This window comes from Branchiostoma belcheri, unplaced genomic scaffold, assembly GCF_001625305.1.
Source record: "Branchiostoma belcheri isolate BF01 breed outbred unplaced genomic scaffold, Haploidv18h27 scaffold65, whole genome shotgun sequence".
Taxonomy (NCBI): Eukaryota; Metazoa; Chordata; class Leptocardii; order Amphioxiformes; family Branchiostomatidae; genus Branchiostoma; species Branchiostoma belcheri.
Window position 1 is genome coordinate 1598476 of NW_017804298.1, and position 17086 is coordinate 1615561.

At 44.5% G+C, this 17086-nt stretch overlaps 3 protein-coding genes across 3 annotated transcripts in view; 2 read left to right on the forward strand and 1 right to left on the reverse strand.

Annotated features, from left to right (window-relative positions):
* The window catches only part of LOC109483573 (uroporphyrinogen decarboxylase-like), a 32857-nt gene extending 21128 nt beyond the window's left edge, over positions 1-11729 (reverse strand). Inside the window, exon 1 of the mRNA XM_019786609.1 lies at positions 11651-11729. Within this exon, the coding sequence (XP_019642168.1) occupies positions 11651-11716 (66 nt within the window). The 5' untranslated portion in view covers positions 11717-11729. The remainder of the gene's footprint in view (positions 1-11650) is intronic.
* On the forward strand, positions 808-7788 carry LOC109483575 (solute carrier family 15 member 4-like). The gene is made up of 10 exons (XM_019786612.1): positions 808-1320; positions 2578-2711; positions 3174-3384; positions 3764-3939; positions 4318-4424; positions 4685-4795; positions 5122-5338; positions 5770-5973; positions 6435-6566; positions 7010-7788. Exons 1-10 carry the CDS (start codon positions 1043-1045, stop codon positions 7267-7269), a joined length of 1830 nt encoding a protein of 609 aa, XP_019642171.1. The 5' UTR covers positions 808-1042; the 3' UTR covers positions 7270-7788.
* Positions 8649-16297, forward strand: LOC109483574 (tetratricopeptide repeat protein 22-like). The gene is made up of 6 exons (XM_019786611.1): positions 8649-8872; positions 13088-13274; positions 13761-13999; positions 14244-14336; positions 14465-15362; positions 15836-16297. Exons 2-6 carry the CDS (start codon positions 13115-13117, stop codon positions 16084-16086), a joined length of 1641 nt encoding a protein of 546 aa, XP_019642170.1. The 5' UTR covers positions 8649-8872; positions 13088-13114; the 3' UTR covers positions 16087-16297.
* The last annotated feature ends 789 nt before the right edge of the window (positions 16298-17086 follow it).

Here is a 17086-nt window from a genome sequence, read left to right on the forward strand (position 1 = left end):
ACACAGTAGAATGCTGGAAACAACATTACAAATTGGGGCTGCAAATTGTGATTCTATGACCAACTTTACATTTTTCAGCAACACTCAGGCTGCATGGTAAAGACTATTTGTACGATCCTCACTTGTAGCCTGTTTAGCGAGACAGTCAGGACAATACAGGTCACTGTCCGAGCGTAAAATCTTTGGTCCGGCCATGGAGATAGAATGGTCCGGCCGAGCAAACATAATACCAGTCCACGCGGATTACACAAGAGGATGATCACACCCTCCCTCAGACACAATAACTCTCCCTCCGGCAGGTCATGGGACTGGAGCACGTGAGGTGAAAATGGGAGGAACCATTTTATCAAAAGGTGACATTTTTTTTAAAGAAATGCTTAAAATCTTCGTGTCTTCTTATCATAAGCAAGCGGCGAAACTCACTGAAACGTGACAAATGTATACATTGCTATGCAAAACAAATGCTAAGTTCAAAAGTCATTGACAAATCAGAAAAAAACACAGTGCCTTCTGGAATTATCTCTTGCATTTGCAAGTGCTCATTAGCACAGTTTTAGGCTCAAAAGGCGGCCACTTTGTTCCGACTATGAAACTTATGATCTACGAGGTTGTCATGTAATATTAGACATGTACCACCGATTTCGTTTAGCTGTAATTCTGATATGTCATACGACATGACATATCTCGTGTCTTTCGTAACCAGTTCTACTCTGTTCTCACTACGCGTACTTTCGGGGTTGAATGTTAGTACTAGTATTAGTTACCATCAAAACACTGCGACGTCACAAGACAATAGAGTCAAGACAGTCTACTGAAGTACTCTCCTGCCAGAGGTTAGGCTTTGCCAATTGGCGTGTTTTTGGAGTGTTTTAGGTGTTATCATTGGGCTCTCCTTTTTGTTTTACACCAGCCTAACACACAGTGAGCCTAACAAATGGTAACTGCCTGGCAAATGGATACAGCCTGGCCAATTTGATACTGTCTTTCCAGCTACCAAAAGATCTGCTTGGAGATTACCACTGAAGACGTTCACAAGACCAAGATGGAGGCTCACTCTCTGCCCCGAGAAGACGACTTGCTGGAGAGAACGCCGCTCCTGTCGCTGGACCTCCCTCCCGGCTACAGCCCGTACCCGAGACACCCGGACGAGAAGCGGGGCAGAGACGCCAGCCCGCCCCGGGAGCCGTGGAACAACGGCGGCGGCGTGCCCGTCTTCATCACGTTCTGTATATTCATGGTGGAGGTGTGCGAGAGGATTGTCTATTACGCCATTGTGTCCAACCTGGTCCTATACTGCACCAGGGACCTGCACTTTACAAGGTACGGACTTTATTATTGAACAAAGTTGATCATACACAATTTACTTTGATTTTTATTTTTTAGGACCAATATAACCAAGCGAAAGTAAGATGATATCTGAATACATTTTAATACTAGCCCTACACTAGATGCACGTCAATTTCTTCTCAATTTCATACCGGTAATTTTGTAAAAAGGAAATATAGCGTTCACGCCGTATAATGTTATGTATAAACGCACTGTCATTTGTGTCATTAATATTTGAGAAATCATTTGTTGAATTTGACATCATTTTGAAGAATTCATTTGCCTTCGCGTTACAACATTTATAGTGTAATTATGTTTCGAATGCAGGATATAAACGTATGTTAGTGTTTCAAACAGTTTACATTTATTCATGGTGTTATTCTGACAGAGAGTAAAATGCCGTCTACACCCTGTAATAAGCCTTGTTGACAAACCGGTTTTCTGGCAATTGTAAACATAATCACATGTGCGAAAAACAAGAAAATTACGTTTTATTGACGTAATTTTCTGTAACATCTGCAAGAAAAAGTTGTTTCTTCAGGGCCAGGGACAGACAGAAAACAAAATCTTGGTAGAAACATTTTTGCTAAACCCAAAGCCCTGAACAAATAGATATTGTAGTCTTTGAAGGTTGAAGGATGATATGTTTTTAGAGAAATTTAAAAAAAAACTGCGTCAGTCTATAATTTCTGAGCCATTGGTACAGGTATAATGAAAGGGTGGCCGATAAGAAACTGTTTTCCGTAAAAAAAACTCAATTTCACATGAAACAAATCTTTGCCTCAGGATCCTGTAACCTTTGGGGCAGATCCTGATGTGTTACCCGGGCCTGCACAGGCCGGCTCCTCAGCTCCAGGGTCAACAGGCCTCCAAGAAAAGTTTGCGTACCCTGTAAACATGTCTAGAAAAACCCTAAGTTAATTTTGGGACATGTCAGCCTTGGAGTCGAAGGCCCGACTAAGCCCAGGTAAAAGCCTGGCTCCGAGACTAGTCTCCTTGCATTTTCAACTGTTTACCAGCATAAGTTTGTAAAATACTGCATTGATGCGTCGATGAAGGTCAGGCATCAAGGTAATGAGATGAAAACGGTAACTCAAACAACTTACTAGCTCAAAACTAGTACAGCATTGATACGTCGATGAAGTTTAGACATCTAGGTAATGGGGTGCACAAGATTCTAGAAATCTTGCTTGAGTATTAGTTTTGTTCTGTTCAACGCTGACATGATAATACTGCATGTATCTGTCCCAGTACGGAAGCGGTGATCATCAGCCTGGTGTTCAGCGGCTCGGGCTGCCTCCTCCCGCCGCTAGGGGGCTTCCTGGCCGACACATGCGCGGGACGGTACCTGACTATCGTGGGGAGCTGTCTGCTGCTCGCCGCTGGTAAGTGTCTTTGACTTTGACAGTTACTCTGCAGTTTATACATGTATATACATTTGTAGTAGTACACGTATTTTTTAGTCATTTTGTTGTAGGCAGGAAGTCTGTAAATATTGCATTGGGTGGCTCAGCTGGTGGCTGGGTTTGTGTACCTATTTGTCCGGACGGGGTATAGGTTGATAGCACGTGGGTGGGAAGAAGATTGACATTGACAGGTAGGTGGTCAACGGTCACAGATTTTGGCCTGGAGCCATTAGGAAATCAGGAAGCCGAGAAGTGCATACTTTCGTTAAGTCTGAAGTCTCCGATTTTTGTTTTCCCAACCAACGATAAATGAAATGAAATGCACTTTTCCTTTGTGCACATTGCCATTGACATAACCACTTGCTCTACAGCGATCTCATACAGAAAGAAGTAATTCTGTACGTGGCTTTGTGAAAATCTGCCCCTTTCCATCTCCCACAGGCATGTCCCTGCTGCCCGTCGCCGCCTTCCCGTACGTTGAGTATTACGGTGAGGAGTGGGACCTGGGCCAGGAGACGGAGAGAGGCGTGTTCCTGGTCGGGCTGTTCCTCGTGGCGGTCGGGCAGGGCGGCATCAAGGCGAACGTGGCGCCGTTCGCAGCACAGCAGGCCGCGGAGATGAGCATGGAGACGGAACGGAGCTTCTTCAACTGGTGCGTGGTTCGTTACACAACGAATTTCGAACACCAAGTTTCAGTCTATTGATGAAGTATTGATAAGGCATGCTACTAGTATTTCGTTGTTTGTTTGTTTGTTTGCTTGCTTGCTTGTCCGAAGCCGGAAAGAAAAGTCAAACCTATTTTCTTGTGTTAAACGATGTGACAGTAATTGTAGGCGCGGAACACAAACTTTAACATACTGAAAGCATAATACCAATCGTTAATTTCTAACCACCCTGATAATACTAAAATCATGTTCACTACCCTTTGTTATGTGAATAGGTCGCGAAAGTGAAAAAAATTACCTGCCAACATCATTACTGTAAGTGTAAAAGACTTGCCACGCTCTTGAACTGTTTCTGTTTTGCCGCAGGTTTTTCTGGATGCTGAATCTCGGAGCGGGATTCTCGCTGTCTGTGATCGCGTGGATCCAGCAGGACGTGTCGTTCTGGATCGGGTTCCTGATCCCTGTGATCGCGGCCGGGATCACGCTCATGGCGCTCCTGGTCTGCCGGTGCGCCGGGCAGCTCAATATAGAGGAACCTAAAGGTCAGAGGTCGTATAACTTACGATAGTAGTGGAAGAATAAGGGAAAGTATAATGTATGAAAAGTCTGGCCAAAGTTGTTAAAGTTAATTAGTCCCTTACCATATAGCGTATATACGTCTCCGTTTCTGCTGTCCTTAGGCCACACAATCGTGCAAGCAAGGGCTAAAACAGGGGGTCCATATGCTAATGGCTGAGTAGAGCTAGAGAAGCAGCGTAAACAACTTGAAAGTAGTATTTTGTATGTCTCAGTTGGGAATGGCCAAATATTATCAAAAATATACCTCTTTAACAGAAGATTTTGGTATTTTTGTTACACTCATTACATTTGCAATTGTCTCCTACTTCATGAAATAATCGCAAAATCATGTTCCCCTGTAGGCAGCGCCGTCTCTACCGTGGCGTTAATTCTGGGCGACGCTGTGAAGAACAGACTGAGGAGAGGTTCCTACGGGTACGCCGGGCAGGGCATCCTGGACTACGCAAAGGTGATCAACTTGAGCTGATCTTTTAACTTTTAAGACATAAAAGAACTCCAGAATAAACGTCCCACTTATGATTTTTCTTTGGACAAAACGGTGAAGGTTACTTTGTCTTATTTTCTAAAGAACCTATGATATCAGGCACGTGAAACTTTTGAAAAGTAAAATAATTTATTTTGATTGATCGATTGACCGATTGATTGATTGATTGATTGATTGATTGATTGATTGATTTGACCTCGCGTTATTGTTGACGTGGTCTCCAGGAAGAGTTCGGAGGACGCTGGTGCGAGACCCGGGTGGAGGAGGTGCGAACCCTCGGCAGGATCGTGCCCATCTTCCTGCTGCAGATCATGTACAGGATCGTCTTCTTCCAGGTCAGGAAGACTTTCCTGTTTTGTTTGTTTGCTTCGTGGTATTTTCGAAAAATGATTTGTAACTATCATGATAGGAACAAAATGAAGCGTAGACTAGTAAGTCTAGGACCATGTTTTGATTCTGTGCATTCTGCTTTTTAGCCACTCTAACTCAGCCTTGCTACATAATGTAATCCAACACCACATGGTATATCTGTCGTAGCACCATGCAGTTACCATGGTGACAGATATTTGGTACAGGTCATTGACCTTATGTGTTTGGAGAAGAAGAAACAGAGCAAAAACCGATATATCTTGCGAAGGTTAACATGAATTCTTCCCTCTAGATGCAGACGAGTTACTTCCTTCAGGGAGAGCGGATGGATCTGCGGCTGTTTGACAGTGATGAGGACGACTCTGGGGACGAGCCCTGGAGCATGCCCGTGGCCGCCCTTAACCTGTTCTACGTCATACCCGTCATGGTTCTCGTTCCCATGTTGGATAAAGTCGTCTACCCCATCCTGGACAGGAGAGGCATACAGCTCACCATGCTGAAGAGAATAGGTACCATCAACTGTCGTTCGTATTTTGTTCTTAGTCTTTGGAGTTAGCTCTTCGTCTATTTCGTTATGTCCAGGTTTCGTGTAAGCCTTACTGTGTACTTCGACATTTAACGTAGACTACGTTTAACCTATGACAGTCACTGGCAAAAGGTAGTGGATGCTACCTGAAGTGTCTGACCGTAACGTTTTAAGAATTTTATCCAGTTGTTTAGGAAAATGTTATCTCAGGCATTACCGTATTTCCTGCAAGTGGATTTAAAAGTCGGCATATAGAGGTGGACGCTTCGGCAAGTTTAACTGTATTATCATTGAGTGTCATTGTCATCATTACATGTACGTTCTGTTTGTTTTGTTAGGTGATATTCAGATTATCAATGGTGTTATTTTCCTTGTGTCTTTAAGTGTTTGAACAGGACTGATATTTTCCCCCAGGAATCGGCATGTTCCTGGGCATCGTGTCCATCTGCGTGGCTGCGTGTGTGGAGATCGCGCGGAAGCGGACCATGGAGCAGGACGGCGGGTCGTTCGAGCAGACGGTGGCGGGGGAGGTGTTCGAGGCGTCCGCGCTCAGCATCTTCTGGCAGGTCCCGCAGTTCACGCTCATCGGGCTGGCGGAGGTGTTCGCCATGACGGCAGGTAAGGGATGTGGTTTGTTTCTTTTGTAGCGAAGTCCAGTGATTACCACCCCTGCCAGTAGCCTGGATACCATCCTGGTTAGTTTACGTTCACCCTTATAGTCCCTACTTGTTGGTAGTTAGCGCCAATGGGAGCAAAGGTGAACTGACCAGGATAGTACCCAGGCTACTGGGCTAAGAGGTTCTTAGTTTGAATCCCGACTGTTGTCGCTCAACCAACATGTCATGTACAAATGTACTTCACTGGTAAGGGTCACAGCCTTGAGGACTGGACGTTAAGAATGTACTGCCCCAATCAGATGTCAGTGGGATGCTGTAAACTAGAGGCGGTCAAATAGACTGTAGTACTCTTGCATATCATTCTAGTCTTTTTTTTTCCAATTCCCACTGTTTAACAGAAATCCAATGGAGTCTGGTAGAGACTAAAACGTGCTAAAACTATATCGCTTATTCCCCCTCCAGGAATCCAGTTCGCGTACACGGAGGCGCCGCGGGACCTGCGCGGGCTGCTGCAGGGCTGCTTCTCCCTGACGGTCGGGCTGGGCGGATACATGGGCAGCGTCGTCGCCGAGGTCGTCAACGTGGCCACGGAAGGTGATAGTTTCAACTTTCAACTATCACGCTTATATTAAAACAGAGTTAGAGTGTGGTGTAATCTTGTTTTGGCACCCCAGTTTGGCGAATTGCTAATTTCCCGTGTACGTGAGGCAACGAAATAAGCTATCATGGGTCATTCTATCTAGTGAAGAGTTATCAAAAAAGATTATCAAAATATGTAATTTCAGCAATTATTTGTGCAAATTGCATGTTATACCAAGGAGGGTATAGTGGATAATAGAAGTAAGGAAGTATTGCTTTTCGTTGGCTGAGCTTGTGTATCTCTTTGTACAGAGTAGGTTGACAGCACGTGGGTGGGGCAAGATTGACTTGCAAAATGACAGGAGGTCAAAGGCGTCATAAACCTGGCCGTCAGTCAATGGCTGACGTGGTGGAGGGAGCCGAGAATTTCTGGTCTTCAATTTCTTCTTTTTTCGTAGGTTCCGACTGGTTTCCTGAAGAATTGAATGACGGCTTCGTGGAACGATATTTCTTCCTCCTGGCGGCCATGTTGGCGGTTAATCTGCTCCTGTTCATCTCCGTTGCCCGTGGTTACCGCTACGTGGCCACGCCTAGCAACGGCCAGCTCATCCGGAAGTTATACGTCATCGAAGAGGAAGAAGACATTATGCTGGGTAACACGCCTAACGGGTCAACTCGGTCACGGAGAAGTTCATCAAATAGTTCCTCCGCATTATGATTGTTGAGCATAGTCGGCTAGCCTCTACCAGGCTTCAGAAGCGGCTGGAAAGAGTAGGAATTTTTATTGTACTCTCCAAGCAGAGGTTTAGGCTATTTTTGTCGTGTTTTAGGCGTTTTATTTGGGCTCTCTTTTTTATACTGGTATTTTTCACACTGCCTAACTAAATGGTAACTCTCTGGCAAATGGATACTGTCTGGTCAATTTTATACTGTCTTTGCAGCCTCATAGAGATTATAGAAACCGGCCAAATAGACGGATAACATGCCAGGGGAGATATTCCTCGAGATGAGTACAGTTTGCCTCTCTTCTGAAGCCAGGTTGAGGCTAATAGTCGGCATGTATGTTGCAATTTTCATGATTCCGAATTGGTTGTTTGAAAGCGTCTATAAATTTGTCACGTGCATAGTATGGTAGAAATATGTATATAAAGATATGTTTTCGTTTAGAATTTACAAAGTTGCAATTGGAGAATATAGAAATGTCTTGTCGTTGATTTACTTGAGAAATAAAGGTATAACGGTGTTCTGATGTTCTTGTTGGTCGTTTTTGTGTGGGTGTGTGTGTTCACGTTACTTTCTAGAAAAAAGGTGGCCTAAGGTGTAAAAGAAACGAAGATGGGCACCGCCCAATACACCAAAAGATGTAGAAAAGGATTTACGGTAACTTAACACAAGTTACTACAGGAGTGTGTTACAGAGACTAGTCCGCCCCAGTGCGGAAGGGCGTTGGTCACACGGCATTGTTTGCACAGGGTGGATCATGAAGAGGGTATGTTCCCACGGCTGACCCACTTCAAATAGGAGATGGCCCGTCAGTCGTTAGGAGGGAATCTTATATCTCAGTAACATTTAACATTTGAGGAATTCGACAACACATCTAAGGAAAACGGGGGGCTGCAACAGTTTGGGTTTTAGAAAAGGCAAAACAACAGAGACTTTAACTATTATGCCGGTACGCCTTCTGTCGGTTTGGTTTGGAAGCGCCGTGCCATGTGTCACGTATGACTTGTGTTCTGGTGCAGACAATATCAGGATTGGGCCTCAGGGTAGGGCAAGACAAGTATATTAGCTTCAGACAATATAATTCGCGAACCATCTGCGTCTTCCAAGGCGTTTTTCGTGCCGCTATGGAGTTGAAACAAACTCTCTCTCAGCACCATTTCTAACCTAACATGTAGCGGTCTTCCCTGTTGCGTTTTGGAGAGCGTGTCTTTCGGCAGACGGCTGTAGTTTGCGTCACAGTCAGTGAAGTCGAAAGATAAGCAAACTTAAGAAGTTACCTGAGGGTAGTCCACCCGTAACCCCGCGTGCAACAAGAACTATCCGGTCTGCGGCGCTCCCATTGGTCGGCCGTGTTGACGGAGGCTTGTGATTGGCTGCGAGGCGCGCTGACCCGTGACGCGGTGTGAGATAGTCCCGTAGAACAGGTTGGACCGGCCTTGGGTGGGTGGAGGCCCGGAGAATGGAATGGAATATTACATCCAACCCAGCGATGTGAGAACGTCCGTAACACCGCCACTGCTGCGCCGAATTCTTAGCCACAGACTGTAACGCCAACGTCAAACCCCGACCCGGGAGGACGACAGGACACCTGCCGACAGGTAAGTGTGAACACCTGGCGTACACGCACTGAAGCGCCGCGCGGGACGGCCCAGGATGGGTGCCTCATAGTTACACCCTGTTAATTATAATATACTCCCACATTCATACAGTCTGAAACTGTCCAAAGTCTATGACTAGAGGAAGGGTACGGGAACTAAAAAAATCCACTCGGTATAGAGCTACAAAATGTATTATTAGGCTCCTAGGAATGAATAGAATGATTTGTATTGTTCAGTAGGTGGGAGGGTGGTGGGTATATGGATTCTCTCTCTCTTAACAATGCTCAATGGCTGGACATTTTCCCATCAATTTAAAACCAATCGCAGAACCGTTGTTGTGATACGGACAAAACTATGCGGAAGTGTGTAGACCAAACATGGACGACGACGAAAAAATTACTCCGAAGTATCCATACCCTCGCCGCCTCGACTGATCGTCGTTTCCCCCCAGGCCATGTCTACCATGAGACGAATGACATTTGCATGCCATGTAGGTTCTATTTGGGTGTGATCCTTCTAAAAGATAGTGACGGTTTATATAACTGGTTACAAACTCCGACAGAAACCTAATCTCCAACCAAATAAAGGGTCTGGCGTTAGCGTTTCAGGTGTGTTTTTGAGGCTTTTGATACTTCTTGCAGGTGTTACCCTTTTTTTAACTATTCCCATCCTCTAGAGACCACTATAAAGAAGTATAAAAAGCACATAAAACGTTTCTGAAACACTACTGATTGTAGATTACAGAAATCGGCAGCGTTAACAAACAGTTGCGCGCCGACAGGATTTTAAATTAGGTTAAAATGCGAAACTGTAGCGCAAACGAGTTGGTCCGGGGAAGAATGCGGGGGCATTACTGGTCCCATTGTCTGTCTGTTTGTCACCAGGGTGAACTGTAATGCACGGTTCAACCGTGACCTTTCCAATTGGCTCTTACACCAGAAAACACTCACCTGAAGGTTACATGGCTGTAACGGTAAGATTTCTGGACTCTAGAGTTTTAGTTTTTTTATGTGTTGTTTTTCTTTGAACCATAGGAACAATGCCACAGTCGGTTTGCGTTCGTCGGACGTTCCCGTTCCTGTTTCATTTATATGTTTTGTATCATATTTACGGTGGTGACATTACTGTACACCGTTTCACTTGAGGGTGACACCACTGTGCACTGTTTTGCTACAAAGTTGCAATACATAAAAATGCCACAGTTGACAGCCAACCATTCTATAATGACCGGCGCATCTTAAAGCTTCACGAAGCTTAAGGTTTAGTTTCAACCAGCAAAAACGCCACACCTTCAGTTTCTATCGCTGAAAGAACACAGGATATACGGTCAGCAGCAAAGTAACCTAACTGAATCACCCAAACGTTCTTTCTCTAAGACGATGTTAACATGTAGTATCACAATTAAAGGGATACAGTTTATTTACATGGACTATGTTGAACTCTGTGCAAATTATAAGATAGGGGAACTCTGGCAATAGAAATAACATACAACTTCCAACAAAAAGATACGCACAGGTAAGCAGAATTATGTGTTACACCTGCATGGCTCTAGTCAGGATTTCCCCTTGGTTCCACCTTTGTGGTATAACCACGATGACTTCCAAAATAAATAAGCTACAAAGTGTTTGAAAGCACCAGTCCGTACTCAAAATAAACAGTTCTACAGCTTATATAATACCGGGACTGTCAAAAGTGACGTATATAAATATTATGCAGAATAGACCACCTAAAAATGCACTGTTTCGGCTGGTTTTGAGTAAGAAGCTGTGTAAGGTTTAAAATATTGCATTGATGAAATGTTGAGTAAAAATAGTGACAACATTTACCTCGAAGGTCATAGTCAGCGAACGCTGTACATATTTCATACATACCGCATAGTTTGAGTGATTGCAACAACAAATAGAGCAAGAACCTTGTGTAACTTGTACAGTAATTCCATATAACAATCGCCAAATTTTGTTGTTTTCCTTCCCATATCTGTAAGAGAGGTCTTTCCTTACATATCCTACAAGATTTCTTTTAAAATTGATGCTCTTAAGACACTTGAAGAAAAACCACCACCTTGGGCATTAAGAATGCATGAATAGAAGTTCGTGAGTATGGGCATGCCTGTACGTTACATTAACCGTGTTACCCTATTTTTTGTTGAGAGGCATTGGCATTTAAAATATTCATGACATCATGGCGGAGATATTGGCCATGTTCTGATGTCAATAACCTCATAAGTTAGGGCCATATACTATAGTACCGGTGACATAGAACAGATCCAGCTGTTTCTTTGTTCAATTCTACCATTGTCCCATATATCCCCTGATATGGTAGTAAAACTTAAAAGGGGGGAGTGGCTGGTGTAACGACTTCGCCCATGAATCATAATGTTGAACGCCCCACACAGACAGACACATCTGGACAGACTTTGTCTTAAATCTGTCGGTACTAACAAAGGAAGAAGCCACTGACAGGGCTATTATGAATGTAGGGTAGTTTATCGCGCCATATTTGTTCGGTGATTTGCCAGCCCTTTGAGTAATGCCGACTTCACCTTGAATAATGATGCAATATGACATTTCGCCGTGTGTTGTCTGTGATCGTCTGCTGACCTTTGACACGTTCTGGGTTCATCTTAAAACATTATCGAGTTTCTGGAATGGTTTACGGTTATGCCATGTCACGCAAACATTGTATATATATATATGATATCTTATTTTCATCAAATATTTCAACAAAACTGGCAGAATATATCTAGGTACACATATTATAAAGGAATGAATATGTCACCTGTGCCGCCATCTTTAAAAGTGGTTCTTTTGACCTCTGGAATGTCGTCTGACTTCTGTCCGCCATTTTTATTCCGAGCCTTGTCTATTCGCCCGCATTGCATCATGCAAGTCTGTGCTAAAATTACATATTCAAGCTTTAACTACACAACTGATCAAAAGTCGTTTAAATTTCTTAGAAATTTGTTTTGTTTTGCAACGTCTTGACCTTAAAATGTTTTGCAGTGTCCAGAAATAAATAAATAACTTCAGGTGTATACAAACCAAAGAAAGAATATCACGGGTGGGCGTAGATGAAAGAAGGCATGTCATTTCTACTGAAAGTTGAAGTTATTATCTACATGCCAACAAAATGACAAACGCTTCTATCAACTGCACAATAACTCAACATGACAACAAAAACATCCATCGCTTTTATGTTTTAATGCCAACCAATTTCACAGTTTAAGCCGATAAGCCTAAAGATCATCTGATAATGTCCCTTTAGAAGATTTGGCTTAATATGGTAATTATACAAACGCCTCGAACGTTTAGCACTTAATTGATGAAGACGACTTGATTCCTTCTTTCATTAAAAAGCATTACCTTCCACAATTCCTATACACAACCAATATTTTTTTCATGAAATCACAAATTTTGTAAAAATTTTAGTATTGTGAACAGTCACAGTCAGGAACAGCCTCAGTAGCAGGCTTATAGAACTGGGGGTTTGGTGGTCTTCGGCTGTTTTCTGATTAGCCCAGTTATAAAACGGGGGAAATTCAACCAGGCCGGCTATGTTGTCAATATGCAATCAGAAAATAGCACATAAAAGCTCCCAAAGACCCCCAAAACCCCCAGTTTTTGGCATGCTATGGAGGCTAGGTGTGGGATTGGAATGTAGGTGTGTCGAGAAAACCCAGTGTACAAATCTCAGCCCCGGGGTAGAGTTTATAACCTATACTTACCTCTTACGAACAAAACAGCGCCTGAAGCCTCCTGACGCTCATGCCGTACATACAAATGGGGTCAGACTTCTGCACGATAACTCAACTTCCTGGCAGCTGGGCAAAATTACAAGGAGGTTCTGTAGGTTAAGTAACACGAATTACAAGGAATCTCTTCAACAATGCTAGGAATGCTATCTTTCAATGGCTAGGAATCCTTAAAAAGTCTTGGTTTCATACCACGATCATGAGTTTATTTTAGATATTTCCAAACAGTTAATGACATCTTCTGACCAAGGCTAATTCACAAACGAACCATAACATTGGCACCTAAGAGTCTTCTTTCCAATATATTACCCTTTAGTCAAACCATTAACCAACAGATGAACGCTTTAACCTGCAGCCTGAACCATTCAGAATGCCCAAGGCTGAACTACTCTACTTGCTTACTTCAATGATAGTGTCTACAGAGATACTGAGAACACATGTATTGTTGTTTTTTCTACAGCCAGGCATGTTCTAAGACAGAAGTGAGCGCCATGACCACCAGTAAGCCAACCCCGCCTGAGTTTGCAGCCGGCCACTTCACCCTGTCCTGGAGTCTGGGCAGGGACAGTGACCAGGCGCGGCGGCCCCGCGGCAGGTACGAGCTCAAGTGTCTGTATGAGGACCTCAGGCAAGACGCGGAGACAGAGACGGGTAAGAAAACTTCGAATCGTGATACTGTTTGTTGGAAAAAAGTCAACATTTTACCTGATGTACAGTGGAATATTACCAACAGGTTGTGTGAATAGCTTCAGTCAAGTTCACTGTCATTGCTCACGGCCATTGGAAAATGGCCTCTACCAGGCTTTAGAAGCGGCTGGAAAGAGAAGCAATAGACAGATAACATGCCAAGGGAGTTGGTCCGCTAAATGACTAAACTATAGTCCTATAAAGGATCAACTCCCTTGTCATGTTTTCTGTCTATTTGGCCAATTTCTACACTTTCCAGCCGCTTTTAAAGCCTGGTATAAGCTAATTAGAAAATATGGTTCCTCTTTCACAACCTTAAAGACTTTAAACTAGTACACATGTAACGTTACTACCTTATCTAATTAGAGCTGAAAGAAGTTGCTATTACTCGCCGCTGGGTAGTGGGTGGCCAAACGTGCCTGACTCTATGTCTACCCTGTCTTCTTGTAGGCACAGTGAAGCGAGCAGTACAGAACGTGATGGGAGTTCTCGCCTACCACCTGGAGGACACCCAGGCCGCCCGCCTGTACTTCGAGTCCGTCCTGGAGGAGGACGCCGTGAACGTGAACGCGCTGGAGAACTGCTGCTTCCTGCTCAGGAAAACAGACAAGTACGACCTGGCGGAGGGGTTCGAGGACAGGGCGAGGGCGGCGGTCGGGCAAACCGAGGCCGAGGCAGATCAGGAAATGGTAATTTGAATATTGTTATGAAATTGACTATTGTGTACTCTTTGCGTATGTGTGTTTATGTGTGTTTGTGTGTGTGTGTGTGTGTGTATGTGTGTTTATGTGTGTGTGTGTGTGTGTGCGCGCGCGCGCGCGCGCGCGTGTGTGTGTGCGTCTGTGCGTGTGTTGTTGCTTTTTGCTTGTTTGTTTGCATTGACTGTTGATTTTGTGACTGATAAATGTTTATATGTTGCATTTTTTCACCAAGGTGTCGTTGGTCAAAGCGAGGGCAATGGCGGAACTCGGCTACGCATGCGCGCTGGACGTTTTCAACGCGAGAACACAAGATGATCTCATTCAGGTAATATCAAAAATAGCTTGTTGACAAAATATGTCTTCTCATGTTGCCATGTCCACGATTAAATGTCCCCAATCCAACATTTTAGGTTTTTATATCCCTTATATGGTTCCATGCCTTCTTTCGAACAGGTGTTCGAGAGATCGAACGGCTACTACCATCGCGCCCTTCGGATTGGGACAGACAACGTGACGTCATCCGAGCAGAGCCAATGGCTGTTCGCCATCGCCCTGAACTACATCCGGATCGACTCCTTACGTCAGGAGGCTAACCTTGACCTCTGCTACCAGGCGCTCGACCTCCTCAAAGACGTTGTGAAGAGCACGAAGTCGCAGTACTACAAGTGCAAGGCGCTGTGCTACACAGGGTTGCTCTTACAGAGTAGGTCCGCCCTGAATAAGGGGTTCTCGGAAGAATGTATCCGGGACAGTGGATATTTCGAACAAGACCCGCTGGACTACTTCGGCGAGGCCATACAGCAAGCCGGAGAAGACACCGCGATTCTAAACAAACTCGCCAAAATATTCGTCCAGTCCGGGCGTTACCAACTCGCCCTGGATATCCTCAACGTCTCTCGTGCCATCGTGCCCGACCATACGCAGAATCACTTCGCCTTTAGCATCAGCGTGCAGGCCAACAAGAACATGTACCTGGACCAACTAGCCAAGTACCGACAGGGAACCCTAGACGGCCGTCCGGACAAGAAGCTCCTCAACAAAGCCAGGGAGGACATGCAGGCGATTCTGGGGACACGCACGGGGGTGCACGCGTACCTGGAGCTGGCGGTGGTGTGCTACCACCTCGGGGTGGAGACCATGGACGAGTCGTCGGTTGTAGCGGAGTTCGAGCTGGCGCAGGCGGTGGAGTATGCAGCACGCGCACGGGACTGCGACATGGGAGACTCCCTGCCCGAGGTGCAGCTGATGCGAGGGAAGTGCCACCGCGCCAGGGGAGACGACTGGAAGGCGATGGACGCGTTCAAACAGGCGGTGGAGATGGAGCATCTCAACGAAGGGGCTGCGCTCACGGGTAAGGATATTCTGATGTCTATCGTGGTTGGGGCCGGCTCTCTTCGGGGCTGTAATAGTGTTCCCCCGCCCAACTCAACTGGCCGTCCGGTTGGAGTTTTGCGCCTGTAGGAGCTTTGCTAATAGAGTTTGGCACGCCGAGAGTGTGGTGGGCCTAATCAAACTCCCGCCGTCAAAAACCTACCGGGGAAACCTAGCTCAGGCGGGCGGGGAAGAGCTCCTGCAGCCCCGAAGAAAAACCTCCCAACCACGATAGACTGGTTACCAGATTACAGGCTAGGCTGCAACGACATTAATGCTAGACTAGAAAACTTGTTGACTGACATATATGACAACTGAGTTGTTAGTGTTGAAGAATAAATGGAGGTAGTTTTTCTCAATGCATTCCTCCTTATGCTTGTTAAGAGAAAGTCGGCGTAGCTTTCCGTATTATACTTTATACCCTACTACGTATACATTTACATTTTTTTACAGAATCCTACAAGCTCCTGGGAGAAATCATCCTCACCCTGCACAGGAGGGACAAAACCTGGCGGGAGGGCGCCATCGACGAAATGGAACTCTGGGTAACGGAGGGCCGGAAGCGCTACGTCGACTTCCTCCCAGAATTCCACACGTTTTGCCGGCAGAACGTCAGTGACGTCATGGAGCTGGGGAAAGAGATGGTAAAGGCAGGCAGACTGGGCATGGTCAGGCTGTGTCTGGAGGCTGTTTCCTCAGCCTAGTTCAAAGACTCAAACAGGGTAAAAATTTGCAAAATGGATGCAAAACACAGTATCGTCCAGTTTGGACAGAAATGGGACATACTTGAACAATACATCTTGAAGCAATGCAGAGAAAGCACTCAAAAAAGTGCAAAAGTCCTTGAAAGAAGTACAATCTATTTCACTTTGTCTTTGGTAAAGAACCAGTCAAAATCTTTCCATCCAAACATTATCAAATGGAGCCAAACAGCTACCAGAAACAGATTAAAAGATAGCTTTTTCACAATTATTTTCCAAAAGCGACTGAAAAGAATCAACAGTCTAAAAAAACACCATTGAAACATTAGAAACCTACTATTCAAGTCATCACAGAGGAGCTAAAGCACACCAATCTTTATGTCAGTAGGTAATGTGGAAAGCATACAATGCAGAAAGTTGTCTTCGAGCACAGATGACGTTATATGCTCAGAGTATTTTTTATGCACACAGCCACATGTAAAGAGATCATGTAGGACTACAATTTCACCGCAATAATCTATCACAAAGTGGAAATTCACAGAAATAGGATATAATTCAACAGTTGTCTTAGTTAAAAGGAAACTTTTGCACCAGTTAGATACCATCATAGAAACCGCAAGTCAGACTTTCACTGACACAAAGTAGATTGTAGACTCAGGTATCAAAGCAAGTAGTGTAATATTGGACAGGCTGCATGAACAATTTTTTTTGTCATTTCACATATTTAGTTTTATACTAAACTGATATTTCGTATTGCCAAAGCATCTTGTTGAAGAATTCTCAGATTGTGTTGCGCAGGAATGCAAAGTCACTGCTACAGATTGAAATGTAGAGGCTGTCATTCAAATAACTTAAAGGACAGAAATTTTATCAGATGTATGTATATACAAACCACTGCTTTGTTAGAAAGAAGCCACAAATGTTTAACAGAAGAGAGACTATATTTGACTACACAAATGCTGAAAGAGCAATAAAGCAATAGATAATTTCTACATGGTCATTG